Source organism: Melanotaenia boesemani, chromosome 2 (genome assembly GCF_017639745.1).
Source record: "Melanotaenia boesemani isolate fMelBoe1 chromosome 2, fMelBoe1.pri, whole genome shotgun sequence".
Lineage (NCBI taxonomy): Eukaryota > Metazoa > Chordata > Actinopteri > Atheriniformes > Melanotaeniidae > Melanotaenia > Melanotaenia boesemani.
The window spans coordinates 16079233-16098186 of NC_055683.1; the positions used below are offsets into that span (position 1 = coordinate 16079233).

The 18954-nt window shown below is 38.5% G+C and overlaps 1 protein-coding gene across 1 annotated transcript; it reads left to right on the forward strand.

The window, feature by feature from the left end:
- Positions 1-11894: 11894 nt before the first annotated feature.
- Positions 11895-14647, forward strand: LOC121631789 (tachykinin-4-like). The gene is made up of 5 exons (XM_041972862.1): positions 11895-12175; positions 13524-13620; positions 13736-13768; positions 13864-13923; positions 14114-14647. The coding sequence occupies exons 1-5, from the start codon at positions 12047-12049 to the stop codon at positions 14146-14148; spliced, it is 354 nt and encodes a 117-aa protein (XP_041828796.1). The 5' UTR covers positions 11895-12046; the 3' UTR covers positions 14149-14647.
- Positions 14648-18954: the final 4307 nt, after the last annotated feature.

Genomic DNA, 18954 nt, shown 5'->3' on the forward strand with positions numbered 1-18954 from the left:
TTCGAAAGCAGATCCTGATACACCAATCCAGTACTGAAGTCAAGTCCAACATCAGTAACACAAAACATTTTAGTGTTTGTAGAGTTGGTTGCTCAATAAAATAATCTTTTGGATGATAACAATTTGGTCATAGCACACATGAATTTGTACACAGTCTGTGATTCATCTTCAACACAAACAAAAGAGATGAATGTTGACTTCTGGAGGAGCAGGAGTAAACAAAGGATATCCACATCCTGGGAATACAAGTACCTCAGATTTCAGCTGGACAACAGACTAGACTGGAGATGCACCAGAAGCATCTACAAGAGGAGACGGAGCACTCTACTTCTTGATCAAGATGAGATCATTCAATCCAATCCAACTTTATTTATAAACCACTTTAAAACGACCACAGTAAACCAAAGTGCTGCACAGAAGAATTCAACTCAATTCTGCACCGAGATGGTTTATAATATCTTCTATAAGTCTGTTGTAGAAAGTACAATCAGCTTTGCAGCATCTGTTGAGGTGGCAGCCTGCAGCAAAAGGCCCAGACTTAGTGCATCCCATCACTACACAAGAGTTTTGATGTAAAGTAACTATCCTTTTTTGGACTGAAGAAGGCTAATCGAGTTATTCAAATTTTCAAGTAAAAGCAACAAGAAAATATAGATTGAACATTTAGATTGGACACAGTATGTGCATGTAAAACAAATTTCTACTTATCAAATCAAAAAGGTGCTAGGTTAACTTTTGTCAGTGCAGCATATTTTCTGTTTTAAGCCATCTGTCCGACACACTCAAATCAGTTTTGGAGTAAACAAAAGCAAAAAGCCTTCTGTAAAAGTGCCATGGGTAAACAACAAAAAGCTAGCCATTATGCTAGTGGGAAAGTTTGGACAGAAAAATGATTTACAGCTACTTAATGCACAGCAACAGGTTGTCTTATACAGCATTATACAAAAAGGTAAACTCTACGAAGTAAAAAAAAAAAAAATATATATATGCATGTATCTACTTGTTTATTTGCCTCTGTTCTGTAGAGATTAACATTAATTCTGAATAGTTCTGAGAATAATTAACAGAAACAAAGCTGCATTTGTTTCATGGAAGTTATCCCATTCATGTAGCAAGGAGGAAATTAACCCCATGCATCTCTGCTTCTAACACCAATCCAGTGCACACGTCTTAGTGGACTGAAGCTGCATTTAAGAGGCCACGTTTCAGTCCAGCAACACATGGATGCAATTTCTCTACACACTCCACACACATGCTCCAATAAATAAGGTACAAGTTTCCGCATGCAGTCAATCACAAGGCTTTAGAACAAAGATGAACTATTAAAAAGCATTAAAATGCTGTCAAAAACCATCCACACCTAGCATGGCAAACATCCCTGCAGCAAATGATTGATCAATCTAATAATAAAGTGAGGCAAAACATCCAGTCAGGTTTACGACCATTATTCATCACCTGTGGTGCTGGTGCTGCTCAGGGGGAGGGATTTCAGCAGAGACCTGTAACATATGGAACAAATTAAAGTGCTATGGATTAAAGCGTCTGAGCTACATTTGGGATGAAGGCTGTTTTTGCTGGTATTGTGCCTTAGGAGTTTACCTTTTTAATAAATCTGTAGTTCTACTAAGGCTAAAAGATGAGGGCAGAAATAAAAGAAACACCAGCAGTGTCCATGATGCAACATTCAGGGAGACGGTTCAGGAACTGGCTGAACTGAGGTGGCAAAAGACGGGAGTCAAACCACAGAAACACTTTAGATAAATATAATTTTTTTTTCTTAAGTAGTTGAATCTCATCCCGAAATTTTGCTTGAAGAAATGAAAAGATAAAAAAATTATCAATTAGTTAGTTAATAAATGATACTGTCTTGTATTTACCCCTTTTGTGTTTTTTATCCAGTTCTTTGCTATTTTATTTTATTTTGTTTTATTTTATTTTAAATGCTTACTAAGCTAAAATGACTAAAATGGTCCAGTTTAATATATATAGCACATATATTATAGGACATTTCATGTTCAGCTCAAAGTGTTTTACATTAAACATTAACCCCTTAACGCCTGAATCTATTTACAATAATATAAAAAAATAAAAGAAATAAAAGAGAAACTCAGAACAAAAAACAGACTGGATAAAATCAAATATTAAATACATTAATAACCATTAATAAATAAATTAAATAAGAATTAACATAAATAAGAGTAAGTAATAGCAAATAGATCAATAAACTAAATCAGTGTGAAAAAAAGAAATAAAGTAAACAAAGGAAAGAAGGAGTTTTTTGCAAATTTGCAACACCAGGCTTCAAGGGGTTAAAAGCATTACAGCAAAGTACAAAATCAACATGGACATTATCTGAACAAAAACCTGGAATTACTTATCTAAAATCATATTAAAAGGTGGCCGTCGCCATGACGCCTGTTTCTGTTAATGATTTAATTCAGGCAAGTCACCACCTCACTTGAGCAATTCACAAGTTTCACCCTGTTTAAGTGAAACGTTAATTAAAGTAATGTATGTATATGTATTCACCTCTATGCCCCTTTTAATACTGAATAATTTTGCAAGCCACTTAACTCAAGTTTTCCAGCATCCATATTACATTTTCAATCAAATTTTTGGCACACAGAGTTGTTTATTCTGCTTCATTGACTTCATGTCTCCATTGTTTAGCTCAGCTCGGAGGGGCCGTGCATGTTTTTATGGACACTAACCCCTGGATCCCGTGATTTGCTGTTTAAATGTCTGCAATAGCCTTCAGTATCAGTCTAAATGTCTCAGAGCAAGGCTGCCATCCTTCATTTAAACTCACTCAGAACAGAAAGTCAAGCTAAACTTTCAACCCTTCAATCTGTTTGTACATCTTTCCTGATTTAGTGGAGGAGAAACTGCTTTCTCCCTATACTGAATAGCAAATACTTACATACATTTACATGCATGTGAGGCCGGACTGGCAGCATCATCACTCGCAGCTTGATTCTATACAGAGATCCAATTTCTTTTCAAATCTGTTTTTCATATTTATATAGCACAAATTTAACAAAAAGTTATCTTAAAGATATTTACAATTAATATAAACCAGTAAGTCAACATTTTGTACTGCTAACTAATAAAAACAAATGGAAATTCATCAAGAAGATTTCCCGGTTTCACCCACCTTGTGGGTTCACATTGGTATCGGTATTCTGTAGTTTTGGAATACTTTTATGAATACTGAGTACAAGTACACACACATAGGATCTGTTCTGCTATCGGTCCAGTTCAAATGGTTTAAAATGGGAAAATGTGCAAAAAAAATGTGCTTCTGATTTTTCTTAGACATTCCTCTTTCCTTTCCATAAATACATAAGATTTTTCTTTAGTTTTCATTCATGTTATTGGGCAGAAATTTGAGTATTTTTGTTATTGGTTATTTGTTTTATTCATACCTGAACTGCATCTAGTGTTTGATTAAAGGAAAGCTCCATTACCTTCCTGATTCCTGACAGAGAACTGTAGCAGGTGCAGGAAGAGTGAAGGTCCCTGACTCAGATTGGGATTTTACCCAATTTAACCACTTTTGAAAAATGTTCAGCTTGATCTGTTTACTTTTTAAAAAAATAGAATAAAACAAAGCAGATACAGAGAAGAAAAAGCTTTTTGTAAAAACACACAGAGGCAGGAGCTGTTAAACAGTGGTTTCCATTTTATTTTCCTCTATTCTGATCTAGCTCTGAGGTTCCCTCCTCATTTAGGTTTGCAGGGGCACTTTTAGACAAAGAGACATCAAAAGTTGAATAAGGTCAGGGATGAAGAAAAGGATGAGATGAGTCACTGTGAGGATTGATAGCTGATTGGATCTGCAGCTGGCAGCATGAATAAAGCTGCCCCTTGTCACCTGTGTTGATTTGAATGTTGGCCAGCCACAAATCATCAACACAGGGGCCACATGAAAAATTGTCTTTTGTTTTAATGGCATCCCTTTGTGTAATTTGATTTACGTCTGAGGGAAAGAGAAGATGCAACGAGGCTCTGTGGCACAATCCAGTCCAGTAGTTAGCAATTAAAGCAAAAAAGATTATAAGAAAACATTTAAAAGCATTTCCTCTGCTTTTCCTCAGAGAAGGAGGTGACAGCGGGAATGAAGTTTACTGTTTTAATTAGACTGAACTGCTCCCTTGGTTTTGAACAGGATTCAAACTGGAATCTTGACAGATTATAAAAAGGATGAAGCAATGAGAAGAGCTCATTTCTTCTTCTTCTGAAGTTTAAAAGTCTGAGGCTGAAACTCTTGCATGCAGAACTCAGAGCGGGTTTTCTGTGGCTTTTATCCAGGAGGCATCATCGATGATAACAGCTGCATTGTGAGCTGATTCTCTGGCTTCCTCTCCACATCAGGACCTCACCAACAGTGGACTTATTTAAAAACCAATTTTTATTCCTTGGCTTTAACTCAGATTGAGTTTTTTACATTTAGGCCTTGGTGTTATTTTCTGGTATTTGTCTACATCTGTTTTGTGTTGTTTTCTTGTTGCTTTTAAATTGTACAGCACTTTGGTCAATGTCTATTATTTTAAAGATGTTTATAAATAAACTTGACTTTTTACATGCTGTATATAATTTTGTCTGCGGCTGTATTTCAGAACGAAGATGTCACAGTGCCTTTTATACCCAAACCTGGCACCCTTATCCAGTTGATCTAATGAATATTCTGAACGTGATGCTGCTGTCCACTGAGGTGATGTTTTCTGAGAATATTTCTATTTCCTGAGCGTCACCTCCTACCCAGGTGTCATCTACATATCTGAACCAGTGGCTTGGTGTTGTTCTTGGTGCTCTTCTTTCTACTTCTTCCATATAGATGTTTGCTATGATGGGGGACACTGGAGATCCAGTATCACAGATCAAATCAGAAGTATCTTGCTGCAGCCGGTTTTTGTCAGACCTCATGGCCTCTGAGATCAGCATACATACGATGAGTGAGGTGACATCAAAGGGCAACATCTCAATAGATCCTGATTGAAAAAAGACTGATTGCACCCAGTCTTATTGAAGAAGCCTCAATCAAAACAGTGAAAAGTGCAAAAACTCCAGACGATGTTAGGCATCCATACACAAATGACTGGTCCACTGATCAGCCATTCAATTGTTTAAAGTCTGACTGAAGGTCAGGTGGTGACCCCAAACAGGACTGTAGATGAATAAAATAGCAGCTCTGGGTGTTAGTTTTTTGTTGTTTTTTTTTTCTCCTGTTTGATGCATGATGCTGTTTAATCTGGCATTAGTCTATACTTAGAAATAATACACAAAGAATCAGTTAAAGATTCTCAGGTAAAGCTTTCTGCAGGTGTTTTGTAAAATTGCAAGTATGACATATTTCCTCTGTTTAATCACAGTGTTTCATGGGGTCACACCTAGAAAGGAGGGAATTTTCCTCAGACTGACGTGTTTAGGCTTTTTGCCTTCATCAAGGTCGTCATCATGAGAGTCATCATCACATTAGAACATCAGAGGTAAAATATAAGATCATTATAAAATACATTTAAGTAATCCTAAAGACTAAAAAAGCATTATGCTTAGTGTCCACTGTTGAATTAATTGTTAACGCAAATATCTAATCAGCCAATCACATGGCAGCAAGTCAATGCATTGAGTCATGTTGTCATGGTGAAGTTCAAACTGAGCATCAGAATGAGGAAGAAAGAGGATTTAAGAGACTTTGAACGTGGCATGGTTGTGTTTACTGGGATTTTCACACACAACCATCTCTGGGGTTTACAGAGAATGAAGAGAAACATTATTGACTATAAAACAGTGATGAGTAACTGGTTGTCTTTTTGTCTGTCTCTAAAAACCAGCTTGGCTTTCCATGCATGATCTTTCCCTCAGCATTTGAAACAACTCTGTACCGAAGATTAATCAGAAAGTTCTAATGTCACTGAATACTTCTTTGTTATTATCTGTTTGACATATGCACGCGGAGCTTTCATAGTTAGTATGAGGAGGTGTTAGAGAAGATGCTGCATCTGTACGAACCAACCACACTGTGTGTGTTTGGACTCCGATCACATTTCTTTAATCCCTCTTCAACCCTGAATCACAGGCAGTGAGGCAACCCTCTGAGGGAGTCTGATGCTCAGAAACTCTCTTATCATCTAAAGGTTAAGAGTCAGTGACGCTGATCTGGGCAGCTGAGGATGCTTGTGGCTAAATGCACTGATTATCTGGAATAAAATGAACTTTTAAAAAAAAACTACCACATTACCATCATCAATGAATAGATTATCAAATAAAGTTCAAAAAGGTCCGTAGAAAGGTTGGTTGGTTGTTTTGAAACTCTTGATGTGGAGTAGGAAGATCACTACCTTCTCCTCTAGTAGTTTTGGTTCTGTGGTGGTAGACCGGATCCATGTCTGACCACAATGACTTGGTGGCTGGACGTTGGGAGCCATCGGACTGCTGATCCTGGGGTCGGGTTCTGCCACTGCCTGGACTGTGCCCCTCCTCTTTAAAAAAAATGTCTCCCTTTCTCTCCATTCCTTTTCAAAATAAGGTTAATAGCCTTACATAACATCAGTAGCTGAACTTGCACAGGGACAAAATCTCTTCTAGAAATATTTGTCCAAATGTTTTTTAAGTATTACTTTTAAAAGTATCCTGTTTTAAATATCATATTTTTAAAAGATGAGTTATTAGGAAACTACTTTAGAATCAACTTCAAAGTGATGCAGGGAAACTGGTGAATTGTTCATGTCTGTGACCTGTCAATCACCTGATGTAGAACATGGGGTGTCCAATCAAATTTCAGAAGTGATTATAGCTCCACCCCAATTTCATGAGGAACCTTCCTCTCATGTTAGTTTTCTCTTACCATCTCTTACTTTAATTTGTTGGTTTGGCCCGTGTCTTAAATCAGCTGTAAATTAGGGGGAAAAAAACTATTAACTATCATCGAAATCCTTTCTTATCTCATGGTTACCTTGTTAGGCTTCATTATTCATGAAAGTATTGATTTTAATGTTTTTGGTGTGGACCTCCAGGACAGTTTTTGGTCAGTGTGCCCCTCAGTTTCTAAAAAAACGAAGGCAAAATAAACCTCAAGAGAATCATATAAATAAATAAAAGGTTGTTGCGTTACCTGACTCTTACTGAGGGCTGTTAGAACACATATATTAAATACATTTGATTAATTATTTTTTATTTTTGTTTTTATTAACTGTAGTAACATCTATGGTGTTACCGCTCAGGTTTTTTGTTTTTCCTTCGGTTTTTCAAAGCAAGGAAGCCTCTTTTTTACTGAAATTGGCATAAATAGGTAAAAACCTGTCTTGACAACACAGATTCTTGTTCCAGGGGTCATACTGGTGGCATTCCCATCCGTCCACGATGAGGTTCTGATCTCCAGCAGATTTTACCAGGTTTGGATTCAAATCTTTCAGGTGTAGCAACTTCACGAACACTAACTTCCTCATCAGATGTGTCGTCTAGATCAGCGGTCCCCAACCTTTCTTACCTCACGGACCGGTTAAATGTCAGACAATATTTTCAGGGACCGGCCTTTAAAGTGTGGCGGATAAATACAACAAAATAATATGATATGACCTGCATGAAAACTGTGGTATTTTCTAAATATGTAATTTTAGCGGTAACATATCACGTGACCGAGAAGCGCCTTGGCCTGCGTCAAGAGTCACGTCGACGGATGTAATGGAGAATTGGACAATTTTTCAAAATAAAACATCTTTCAGATTCCGAAATAAATAAAACGGAAGTAATGTAAGCTATTTATTCTTTCTGTGCGGCCCGGTACCAAATGACCCACGGACCGCTACCGGTCCGTGGCCCGGGGGTTGGGGACCGCTGGTCTAGATGATGCCCCACATAGTCTTCCTTCCCAGAAAGCCACTTATCCATATCCAGAACTTGGCTCACTAAAATGTTCTTCTCATTTTTACATACTGCAAATTGGAGATGTGCACTCTGCAAGTCATCAGTTCCATGCTGAACGCTGGACATGCCCAGCTTAGTTTTGTTTTTTTGTGTGCAGGTTCACAGGAAAACAATGTCCAAAGAGGATCCTCTAAAGCTCAAATGACTGGCAAAAGAGCAGCCTTTTCAATGTGTTGGATGGCAGTACACTTTATATATTATTATACTTTATAATCTCATTTTTACAACTGGGTCAAAACCGACCAACAACACAAAGGTTAGAATTTCAACAAGGCCGTTTTATAATTTAGAGAAAATTTATCTATTTATTTATTTTTCATTTTGATGAAATAGACGTTCATGACAAAATCAAAAAGCCTCAGTTCAATCGACATATTTATGTGGTTCCGAGCCAAACACAAGAGAAAGGTTAAAAACTCCTTCCTGTCATACAAGCTTGGTTCATTCTCAAAGAATCTCTCTTTTCCTGCCCTGCATGCAACAGACCAAGGCTGAAACTCAGTACTGATATGGTTGCTCGTCTTAAGAAGAAGAAATTTTTACTTTTCTCAGTATCTTACGGGACACACCAACATTAGTCCTCTGCTTTTAATCCATCACTACTTACACTAGGCTGCTGTTTGTTTCCAGCGTTCAGGGAGCAGTTGGGTTCTCCAGACCCAAGCCCTCCTCTGTAACCACTAGGCTACCACTTCCATTAAAGTGACCTTGCATCCAAAATACACTAATCTGTAGTGAAACATTCCTGCAACACTCCTGAAAATCAATACAAGATAAACCCTGTCACATAAAGAAAAAGCATAAATCTACAAGATCCAGAGTGGATGGGCATCAGGTGTGCGCTGGGAAGGGGTGATGAAGGGACCACCCACACATAACAGCAGAGTCAGAAAATCGAGCGTCCAGGCTGAGAATAAGATGGTTTCTCATTATTGCTTTTCCTGTGTGCCTCAAAGCTGGAGGCTACATTGTTCATTTTTTGGTCTTATTTACATACACAAGCAAAACACTGACCAGCATCTTGTTTATGTGACCTGTAGCTGATTGAATAAAATCAGAAGGTTTGATCATTTCTGACAAAAGTCATGAGAATTTTCCATTTTAAGTACAACAGATAACTACAAGTGAATTGCCCAGCAACATGTTGCAATTATTTCAGAAAGTCAGAATACAAAGGCTTGAAAAAAATCCACCCGTTTTCTATATCTGCTCATTCCAGTGCAGGGTTTCAGAAGGTCTGGAGGCTACTGGGCAAGAGGTATGGTCCACCCTGGACACAAAAAGACAAACTACCACTCCTGCAGAGAATTTAGGAACACCAATCAACCTAACAAGCTCGTTTTTGGACTGTGGGAGGAAACCAGAGTACCCAGAGAAGACTCTTGCATACATGGGAAAAACATGCAAACTCCACACAGAAAGATCCTAGCTGGAGTTCGAACCAGGAACCTTCTGATGTGAGGTAATGGTGCTCCCCCTTCAATAATTTATTTAACAAATCTGTGGCTAAACCTTAAAACAACATTACTTAACTTTCCAACCTTCTTAAAACTCAGCTTGTGGCTCATTATGATGGCACACTGACATTTATTATGTACATTCCTGGAGCCATCATTGCCCTGCAGCGCCCTGAGACTGGGACACCAAGTCCAGGAGCATCATATCACAGCTACGTTTCACCTTAAGCACACAACATATGCTAGCAACTGGATATCAACACACTGGCTGTTTTAAATGCCCACCATGTCTGATTCAGCAAAAAAAAAAAAAAAAAAAAAAAACTCAAGAGGATGTTATTGGAGGAAAAAAAGAAGTGAGAGAGCAAGATATAGGACATGCAACAACATCAGACTGACTTTTACTTGCTGGAGAGACCTCAGAGAAATGACAGGATGCAAGATGGACGCTGAATTAGACGTCGTTAGAGGGATGTCACTGTAAAAGTCAGCCAACGTTTATCAGTGTTGTTTTGAGCTTACAGACTATTAATATTTAATTTATTTTTATTTGTCAGGGACCACGCACAAAAAGCATAATCTCAGAGGAGAAATTATGCATTGCACCAGATTTAGTCACTAACCAATTTCCATTCACGGTACCAGGACAGATAAACAAAGAAATACAGTCAAATTAAAACAATATAAAGGCCATCAAACATCCCAATACAATAAAACTCATAGTTACAAAAAAAATCGAATTCATTTACCTACTCTCCCATTAAATGTAGGTTCTTATAGATTTAATAACAGCTATTAAAAACTAATGAATAAACAAAACATTACAACTTAGAATTCTGAACTGTAAGTGGAAGTGTGGATTAGAATTTTTTGCCATCTAAAACAAATCAAACCTCAAAGATTATTTTACATTGTTCAGTAATTTAGTTAGACACAACATTTCATGGTTGTCTAAATGTTCCCGTCAATTACTGTGAAATTTTTGAGGGTTAAATTCTTTCAAATTGAGAAGAAAAAAAAAAAAAAAAACTGAAGTGTGGTCCCCCTTCTGAGAAATTGTTAGCTTGTTTTGCTCATCAGGAAACCTCTGATTCTCCAAAATTAGAGTTTTTTTTTTCATTTCTGTTTTCTGCAGGAAAGATACTGACCACTGATAAAAAATAAATAAATAAATAAATAAAAAGACGACTATGAGGCTTGAAAAGAAAATATAAGCCAATTTTCAAATGGTCTTGTTCTGAGTCGTTTTTAACCTTGTTTTACCCATCGGAGAACCTTCTTCAAACTAAGAGTGTCCTGTCTGCTCTTTTCTTTAAGAAAGATATTGATGATTCCTAAAACACTATCATCCATGGAGGAGCCCCTACAGACTATACTGGTTGTTTGGTAGTTGAAGTTTAAGTTAAATTACTTAAATAAAAACCAAAAACACATTTTAATACTAATTGATGAATATAAAGGAATTGTGGATTATGGAATACTTTCCATTCAAATACATGCATTACACTTATATTAACTGTGTTTTGTAAGCTGTTTTCTTGTATGTAGGCTGTTTTGCTGTATTATGTATGCTGTATGTGGAAGAATAGATGCAGCATTTGCTCCAGCTGATGTTACAAATAAAGGAATGAAGGAATGGAAATGATGGGATTTTAGATTTTAAAACTGGAACTTCCTAACATCTAATGGTTTTTATGGTGTTTTTTCCCCTTGGCATGCTACTTGCCTTACTGTTTAAATCTTTGTTTTTCTTTGTTTTACTATTTCCCTCTACACTATCACATTAGCTGCTGGCATGCTGGCCAAGAGGCATCAGTTAACTTCGAGCCATTTGGAAAACACTTGGGCATTTACTGACGCTGCTAAATGTGCACTGCCCCTGAAAAAATAAAGAAGTACAGAAAAACCCACAATGAAGAAACACACTAGGAACGGGATAAACGTAAGAAACAGAAGATCAAGGACAGAAGAGCAAGACTCTGAGGGCCTCAAACGTAGATTTGTGTGAATCATGCTGATGCACAAGAGACAGACTTTTGTCAAGAACTGATTATTTAAATTCTAAATGAATCAGGCGACTGTGCCACCCACCTGCAATCACACAAACAAATCATGAATAGTAAGGTACATCACAGCCCAGGAATCAAATTACTGCAGAAAAAGGTGACACAAACCCTAAAGATGACACAGAACATGATGGTGATCTGGTCTAGGTCTGAAGACAGGCCTGAAAGTGAAAAATATAACCTGTCAGATCTAATCATGATGCAGTTTGGCATACTGAATGTTGCACCACCTTGTATCATACATCTGATGAGTAAAAAGGTGTCATGCATCAGCCAAAGAAACAAATCAACACGTCCGCGCTTCACAGTTTGGATAGCTCGCTCCACTCAGGGTGTTTACTCATTGCCAATGCCACATGAGTCAGAGAAAAGAGCAGAAAAAAAATCAGACCTTCAGGATGTATGTGAGGCTAAATGAAGAGGGGAGGAGTTAGAAGGAGTTTAAAAGACCACGAGGAGACCTTCAGTCTGGATTTAACGCACAAAGTGAAGAAGAAACATTTTTTAGAGGCTAAATTTAGTCTCCGCATGCTTCTACATCAGGGTTATTTCTGATAATTTATCATCTGCTGTGGCTCCTGAGTCCGATAAGTGATTATGGAGGCTGTGAAATGTGTGGCTGTGCTGTTGGTGGTCGTGTTCGTGCAGATTTTCGGCGCGCTGGGGTCTCCGCTTTCCGGGGAGGACGGTGAGGGCGGAGAGGTGTGGACGGTGGAGAAGTGGCAGGTAAACGGCAGGGTGTATGAACTGGTTTCTATACATGGCATGAGTTTTTCGAAGGATAAATAAATTAATTAATTAATAAAAAAAAAAAAAATAAATAAAACATTTTAAGACAATTACCAATATGCTCTAAATTGTAGTTAATGTTATATAAAAAGTGACCAAAATACTGAAGTGAGCTCCTGACTCTCGTTAGGGCAGTTAGTACGCAGCTTTTGTAGGAGACCACAACATTAGACTAGATCCTACCCACAGACTACAAGACAAAGGATTTTCACATTTTCACAAAATTATTCTGTAGAGGATTTAGGTTAATGTCCACCCTGATTTGGATTTGTGAATCCTTTATTATATTTGTGAAGATGCAAATAAGCGTAAATTTATTTGATCATTTGGCATCCAGGTTCATCTCAGACCAGGTCTCTTCGTATCTGGCCTGAATTATTTTAAGCAGCATATCGATACCACCAAGTTTCTGATTTGTGAAATCTAACTATTCTGAAACCTTCATATTATTAGCGCACCCCCAAGTTAAAATAAAGGTTTCATAAATCATAAACTAAGAAACGCAAATCACAAGCTGTCAGAAACTAACTTAAGGATTCATCTAAAGTTTCTTAAGTGCAGCTCTACATTTTGCGGGTCAGTTACAGACATGAAACATGAACAAATAATCACTTTGAATGTTTTTTTTTTTTTTTCTTTTATCTTTTTCATAACGTGATAAAATTTCCTTTTGTCTACAATTTTGACACGGTTGAAGAAGTCGACAAAAATCCGCTTTAGAAATGAAAATACTTCATGTGTAAGAGTTCGCCCGCAGTGCAGAACTGGAACAAAGGCGATGAGTGGCGAGCAGCTGCGCACGAACCTACAGCGCGGGCACGTGCAGCCGAAATAGCTGCTATTGTTGCCAGTATAAATTTGACTAATTTACAGTTACAACTATTAGCCTCACGCGAATTATGACGCAAAGATAATCTATGCGCCTGCGAAATGAACGTAAAGTTATCTAAATATCTAAAGATCTGACAAAGTATCATTAGTCATTTTCTTTGCTGTTACAACATAAAAGTCATTCCAGTGGAGTGTTGAACTGAAAACTGAATAAAAACAATATTTCTAAGCTTTTAACTGAGCACGTGAAGAGGTTAGAAGCTTTTTAAAACAGCTGGGACGTGAATTGCTGCATCAACAGAAATTATTTACCTGCATGAGCTCAGGAGAGCCCAAAGTGTTAGAGAAACCATTCAAGTTCAGCACCATGGACAGAATCAGCAGACAGCAGGGATCATTTACATGAGGAATAAACTCCCCATTCAACTATCACATCGGCTGTGTGTGTGTGCAGGACTACCCACTAGAGAGAGGAATAACCATCCGGCTTGCAGACCTAATAAAGCGTTCCAAAGCTCAGCAGTTCCACGGCCTGATGGGAAGAAGCCCAGGTAAACAAACAAACAAGAGTATAAATGTACTTTATGTAGTGTTCAGAGCTGACTTGTTGCACGTTGCTGTAATGAAACATTTAATTAAAAAAATGTTCTTCCTGGTTCATTTGAGGTGCGTCTCAACCTGTGAGACTGGGCAGGAAAAGTGAGTATGAGCACATTCTCAGAGAGATGTTTGGTTTTATCTCTTTCTGTAAAAATCCTTTGTTCTCTTTGCTTTTTATGTTTCTTTTTTATTAGGAAATAACAATAAAGGGGAGATGTTTGTTGGACTCATGGGCAGAAGAAGTTCAGGAGGAGGTAATGTAAAATCAATGTGTGCTTAGTGCGGATGCTTTTTCTTGTGTATGAAGAGGAAACTGGTGATTAATCTCCCTTTGCATCCTCGATGGCAACCAGATTGGTCAATAATCTGATTTTTTTGTGGTTTTCTCATAGAAATATCTCTTCTGTGGTTGGAATATTTTCTGTCTTTCTCTGTGTTTTTCAGACATGGAAGAAGAGTGGGACTCTGACTCTTACTAAAGAGAAAAAAAAACTGGAGAAAAAAGAAAACAGAAAACTCTTGACAACCCTTATTAATGCTCCATTTAAAAAAACACAACCCTGTTCAGTCCCACGTTGTTGATCAACAGGACATAGTGACAAACTGTGACCAAGAAAAACTGTCTAGAAAACTGAAACAAATGCAAACTTCTGCACTTCATTACCTCTCCATCTCTAATTTACTGTATGATGTCACTGATCATGTATATTTTAATGAAATCCATGCAAATATTTATTTATTTTTTTTTTTTTTAAGCCACATCATTTATAATTGGGCGTGTATCCTTTGTTCTGTTACCGTTGAAGATCAGCATTGCTTTGGAAAGCTGCAGCAGCATGGATGTTTATTCAGTGTTTGTTTGAAACACATCTTTAATTGTTTAGGGTTTAAAAAATAAAATCATGTTTCATTCACTTTATAAGTGTAAAGTAATGTTCGTAATGTTGCAGATAAATTAATAAAACCTTGTTTTGGTCATATATTTCTCTGTCCATGTTTTATCCTGTGAAATATTGCACTTATATTTGTTACAACCCCTACAGAGTCCAGGGGAAAAGGGGTGGCAACACAAACGGGCAGAGACGGACACTTACAATGAAATCAAAGTCATTTATAAAAGGTGTGTGTGAATATATATATATATATATACATATATATATATATGTATATATATATATATGATTTATGACAAGTTTCAGATTCATTCACAAGTTACAAGTTTGTGTACTAAACTTAACACAATCTCCGAAAACAAAATAGCAATCAACACAAAGTGTCTTCTGACAAGAGTTAAAGGGCCCAAAATGGCAGGTAGCAAGTATACTGGAAACAAAAGACACAGATCTGTAAGTCTGCAGTAACAAGCTCCAAGACAGCAAAGTCCAGTTCTCAGTGGCACGCTGAGATGTAAAAACACTCAGGTCTTGCCCACAATGGCAAACTGTGCTTCAGTCTGACACAGCTGCCCAGAATGACGGCGATCAGGAGCTTATATAGTTAGGATCCTTCAGGATTGGCCAGCCACAGAGGAGAGGAGCAGTCAGCGACCAGTCCTGGATGAATGAATGAATGAATTTTATTGTCATTGCACAACAATTACATCAGTAATCATTGTCAGTGAAATTCTTAGATCCCAGGCTCTCCTAACAATGTTAAACAGAATATAAACCTCATATAAACCAATAGTTGAACACAAAAAGCAAGAATACTACAAATAAGTTATACAGTGAAATATATAATAAGCAATCAGAAAATGATATTATTTAAAGGTTGTATTGCTGCTGACAGCATTTAGAAGTCTTATGGCCTGTGGTATGAAGCTATCCCTGAGCCTGGTGGGATGGGCTTAATGCTGCGAAACCGTTGGTCAGATGGTAACAGACAAAACAGTTTGTGACTGTGGTGGCTGGGGTCCTTAATGATTTTGGTGGCCTTCCTCCTACACTGCGTGGTGTTGAGGTCCTCCATGGATGGCAGGACCGTCCCGGTGATGTGCTGAGCAGTTTTCATCACCCACTGTAGAGCCTTGCAATGGAGGGTGGTGCAGCTGTTGTATGGTGCATCTATAAAAGTTGCAAAGTATCCTTGAGTCCATGTTGAACCTCCGTAGCCTGCGGAGGAAGAAGAGCCTCTGTCTGGCTGACTTTGTAATAAAGTCAGTGTGATGAGTCCAGGTAAGGTCTTCACTGATGTGAACCCCAAGGAACCTGAAACTGTTGACTCTTTCCATCGTAGCCCTGTTGGTGGAAAATGGGGTGTGTTCCTCCCTCTGCCTCCTCCTGAAGTCCACAAACAGTTCCTTAGTTTTCTTGATGTTAAGATGTAGATTGTTGTCCTGGGACAAAGATGCCTCTGACCTCCTCTCTGTAGGTCGTCTCGTCATTACCAGTGATCATGCCAATGACGGTCGTATCGCTGTTGAGCCTGACGTCTCTGAGCTTGGTGACATGTTTGGAGGGCACAGTGGTGTTAAATGCTGCGCTGTAGTCAATAAACAGCATTCTCACATATGGGTCCATCTGGTCCAGATGGGAAAGTGTGGAGGGTGAAGGCGATTGCATCTTCAGTTGACCTATTGGGCCTGTAGGCAAGTGGGTCTAATGAGTCCGGGATGGAGGAAGTGATGAATGATTTGACTAACCGCTCAAAGCACTTCATGATGGTGGAAGTGAGTGCTACTGGGCGGTAGTCATTCAGGTAAGGGATTTTGGTTCTCTTGGGGACAGGGACAATGATGGTCTCCTTGAAGCATGTGGGGACTACAGACTGGAGCAGTGACATATAAAAAGACATCTGCCAGCTGGTCTGAACAAGCCTTGAGAGCTCTGCCTGGGAAGCCGTAAGGTCCAGTAGCCTTATGTGTGTTAATCCTTTTAAAGGTTTGCACATCTGCCCTGGTTATCACAGGTGGGCAGTGGTCCTCCTGAGCCTTTTGTACCTCAGTACCTGTGGAGGTGCTCTCAAATCGGGCATGAAAGGTGTTCAGATCTTCAAGCAGAAATACAGACAACACCTCAGTACTGCTGGTCTTCTTTCTGTAGTCAGTAAGAGTTTTTAATCCGTCCCACGTGCTCCTGGTGTTGGAGTCCTTGTAAAAAGACTCCACTTTGTCCCTGTACTGTCTCTTTGCACTACATATAGCTCTCTGGACCGTGTACCTGGACTGTCTGATAGACCGAAGGTAACATACATATTTTTATGAATTTTTCTCTTTTTAAAGTTGTAGTGGAAAAGTCTGTGTTTCCATGTAGTGAATAAAGTTAATAATTTCTATAAAGAACTTGTATTCCTTTTCTGTTCGTTTGACTTATTTTTAGTAGATTTTCAGCTTCACAGAGGACCAAAAAACATGAAAATGGTCTGGAGAGACGACCCCACTCTCCTTTCAGCAAGAGAATTCTTAATCTTGATTTCTGTTGTTGGATTTAAAAAGAATTTGATTAAATTCTTACAGCAAAAGTGTTTCTATCATAAAGAATTTCTAGTAGATGTTTAAAAGTTGCAGCCGTGTTTCTTATTAAATATTATATTAGCTTTTTTTTTCCCACGGTTTTGATGCCGTCTGTTTCTTAACAAGCAGCCATTATGTAGTGTACTATCCCTGGCTTTACACCTTAGTTAGGAAGCTTTGTTTCCTCCATAAAGGAAGTCCGAACATGTACATAACAGTAGAAATATTCTTCTCCCATCTTTAAAGTCTGACAAAAGTCATCAAAATGTATTGATTCCTTTATTCTGTTATTATCTTACAGAAATGCGGGATTCCTTGTTTCTATAAATGCTGGGGCAGCGGTGGTATGCAGCCCAGCGCTGGTGATTGAACTCGATTTATTGATTATAATCAGTGTGAATTTCTCTTTAAAAGCAGCAGTTTAGGTAGTTTGCAGCTCTGAAGCATTCAGGTGTTAACTGAAAAACGATCATTTATTTATCACTAAATTGGAGAAAATATTGTTACAGTATAAAATGCACCAGAAAGTTTACAATAAAGCAACAGATAAATAAAAAATAGTTGACAATCTACTTCAGGGGTGTCCAAATTTGGTCCTCTGGGCACTGCTGTCCTGCAGGTTTTCATTGTAGACTTGCACCAACACACTAGACTCAAATTAAATGGATCCAAAAGCCTATCGAGTTCTGCATAATTACTCATTAGTTTTGAGTCATTAAGCTGATGTGTAGCAGGGAGAGAGTGGTGTGGTTGAAACGGTTGTTAGCTTGGCAACAACTGAGCTAATGATGTCACATTCAGTGCTGGCAGGTAATTGTGCAGCCATGTTAATTTATGTTAGCTTCTCATCCTGCAGTGCAGGAAAAATGTCTGCACTGATTTCAGAGAAGCAACCATTGCTGCTCATCCATCTAATAACAATTACAGTTAGAGTTGGGGTGAGGATCTGGGTTATGAAACTGGTAAATGATGCCAAACACAACAACAAGTGACTGAAAGAAAAAGGAATCACAACCTGCCACTTTATCAGGTCTACCTTGCTAGTACTGAGTTGGACCCCCTCTGTGCTTCAGAACTGCCTAATGTCATAGGTTCAACAAAGTGTTGGAAATGTTCCTCAGAGATTTTGCTCCATATTGACATGACAGCATCCCAGTTGCTCCACATCCATGATGAGAATCTCCCGTTCCACCACATCCCAAAGCTGCTCTACTGGATTGAGATCTGGTCCTCAATCTCAACTCATTGTCATGTTCTAGAAAGCAGCTGGAGATGATCTGAGCTTTGTGACATGGTGGATTATCCTGCTGGAAGTAGCATCAGAAGATGCTCCACTGTGGTCATAAAGGGATGGACATGGTCAGCAACAACACTCAGGTAGGCTGTGGTGGTTAAACCAGGCTATGTTGGTACTAAGGGGCCCAAAGTGGGACAAGGAAATATCCCCCCACACCATTAAACCACCAACAGCCTAAAACGTTGATCCAAGTCAGGATGGATCCATGTTTTCATGATGTTTCCACTAATTTCTGAGCCTAGCATCTGAATGTGGAGCTGAAATGGAGACTCATCAGACCAGCAATGTTTCTCCATCTTCTATTGTCCAGTGTTGGTGTGTGTGTGTAAATTTTAGCCTCAGTTTCCTGTTCTTAGCTGGCAGGAGACACCCGGTGTGGTCTTCTGCTGCTGTAACCCATCTGCTTCAAGGTTGGATGTGTTGTATGTTCAGAGATGCTGTTCTGCAGACTTTAGTTGGAACCAGTAATAATTTGAGTTACGGTGGTCTCCCCTTTTTGCTTACCTGTTACAAAATCGCCTTCAAGTCTTCTTAAAT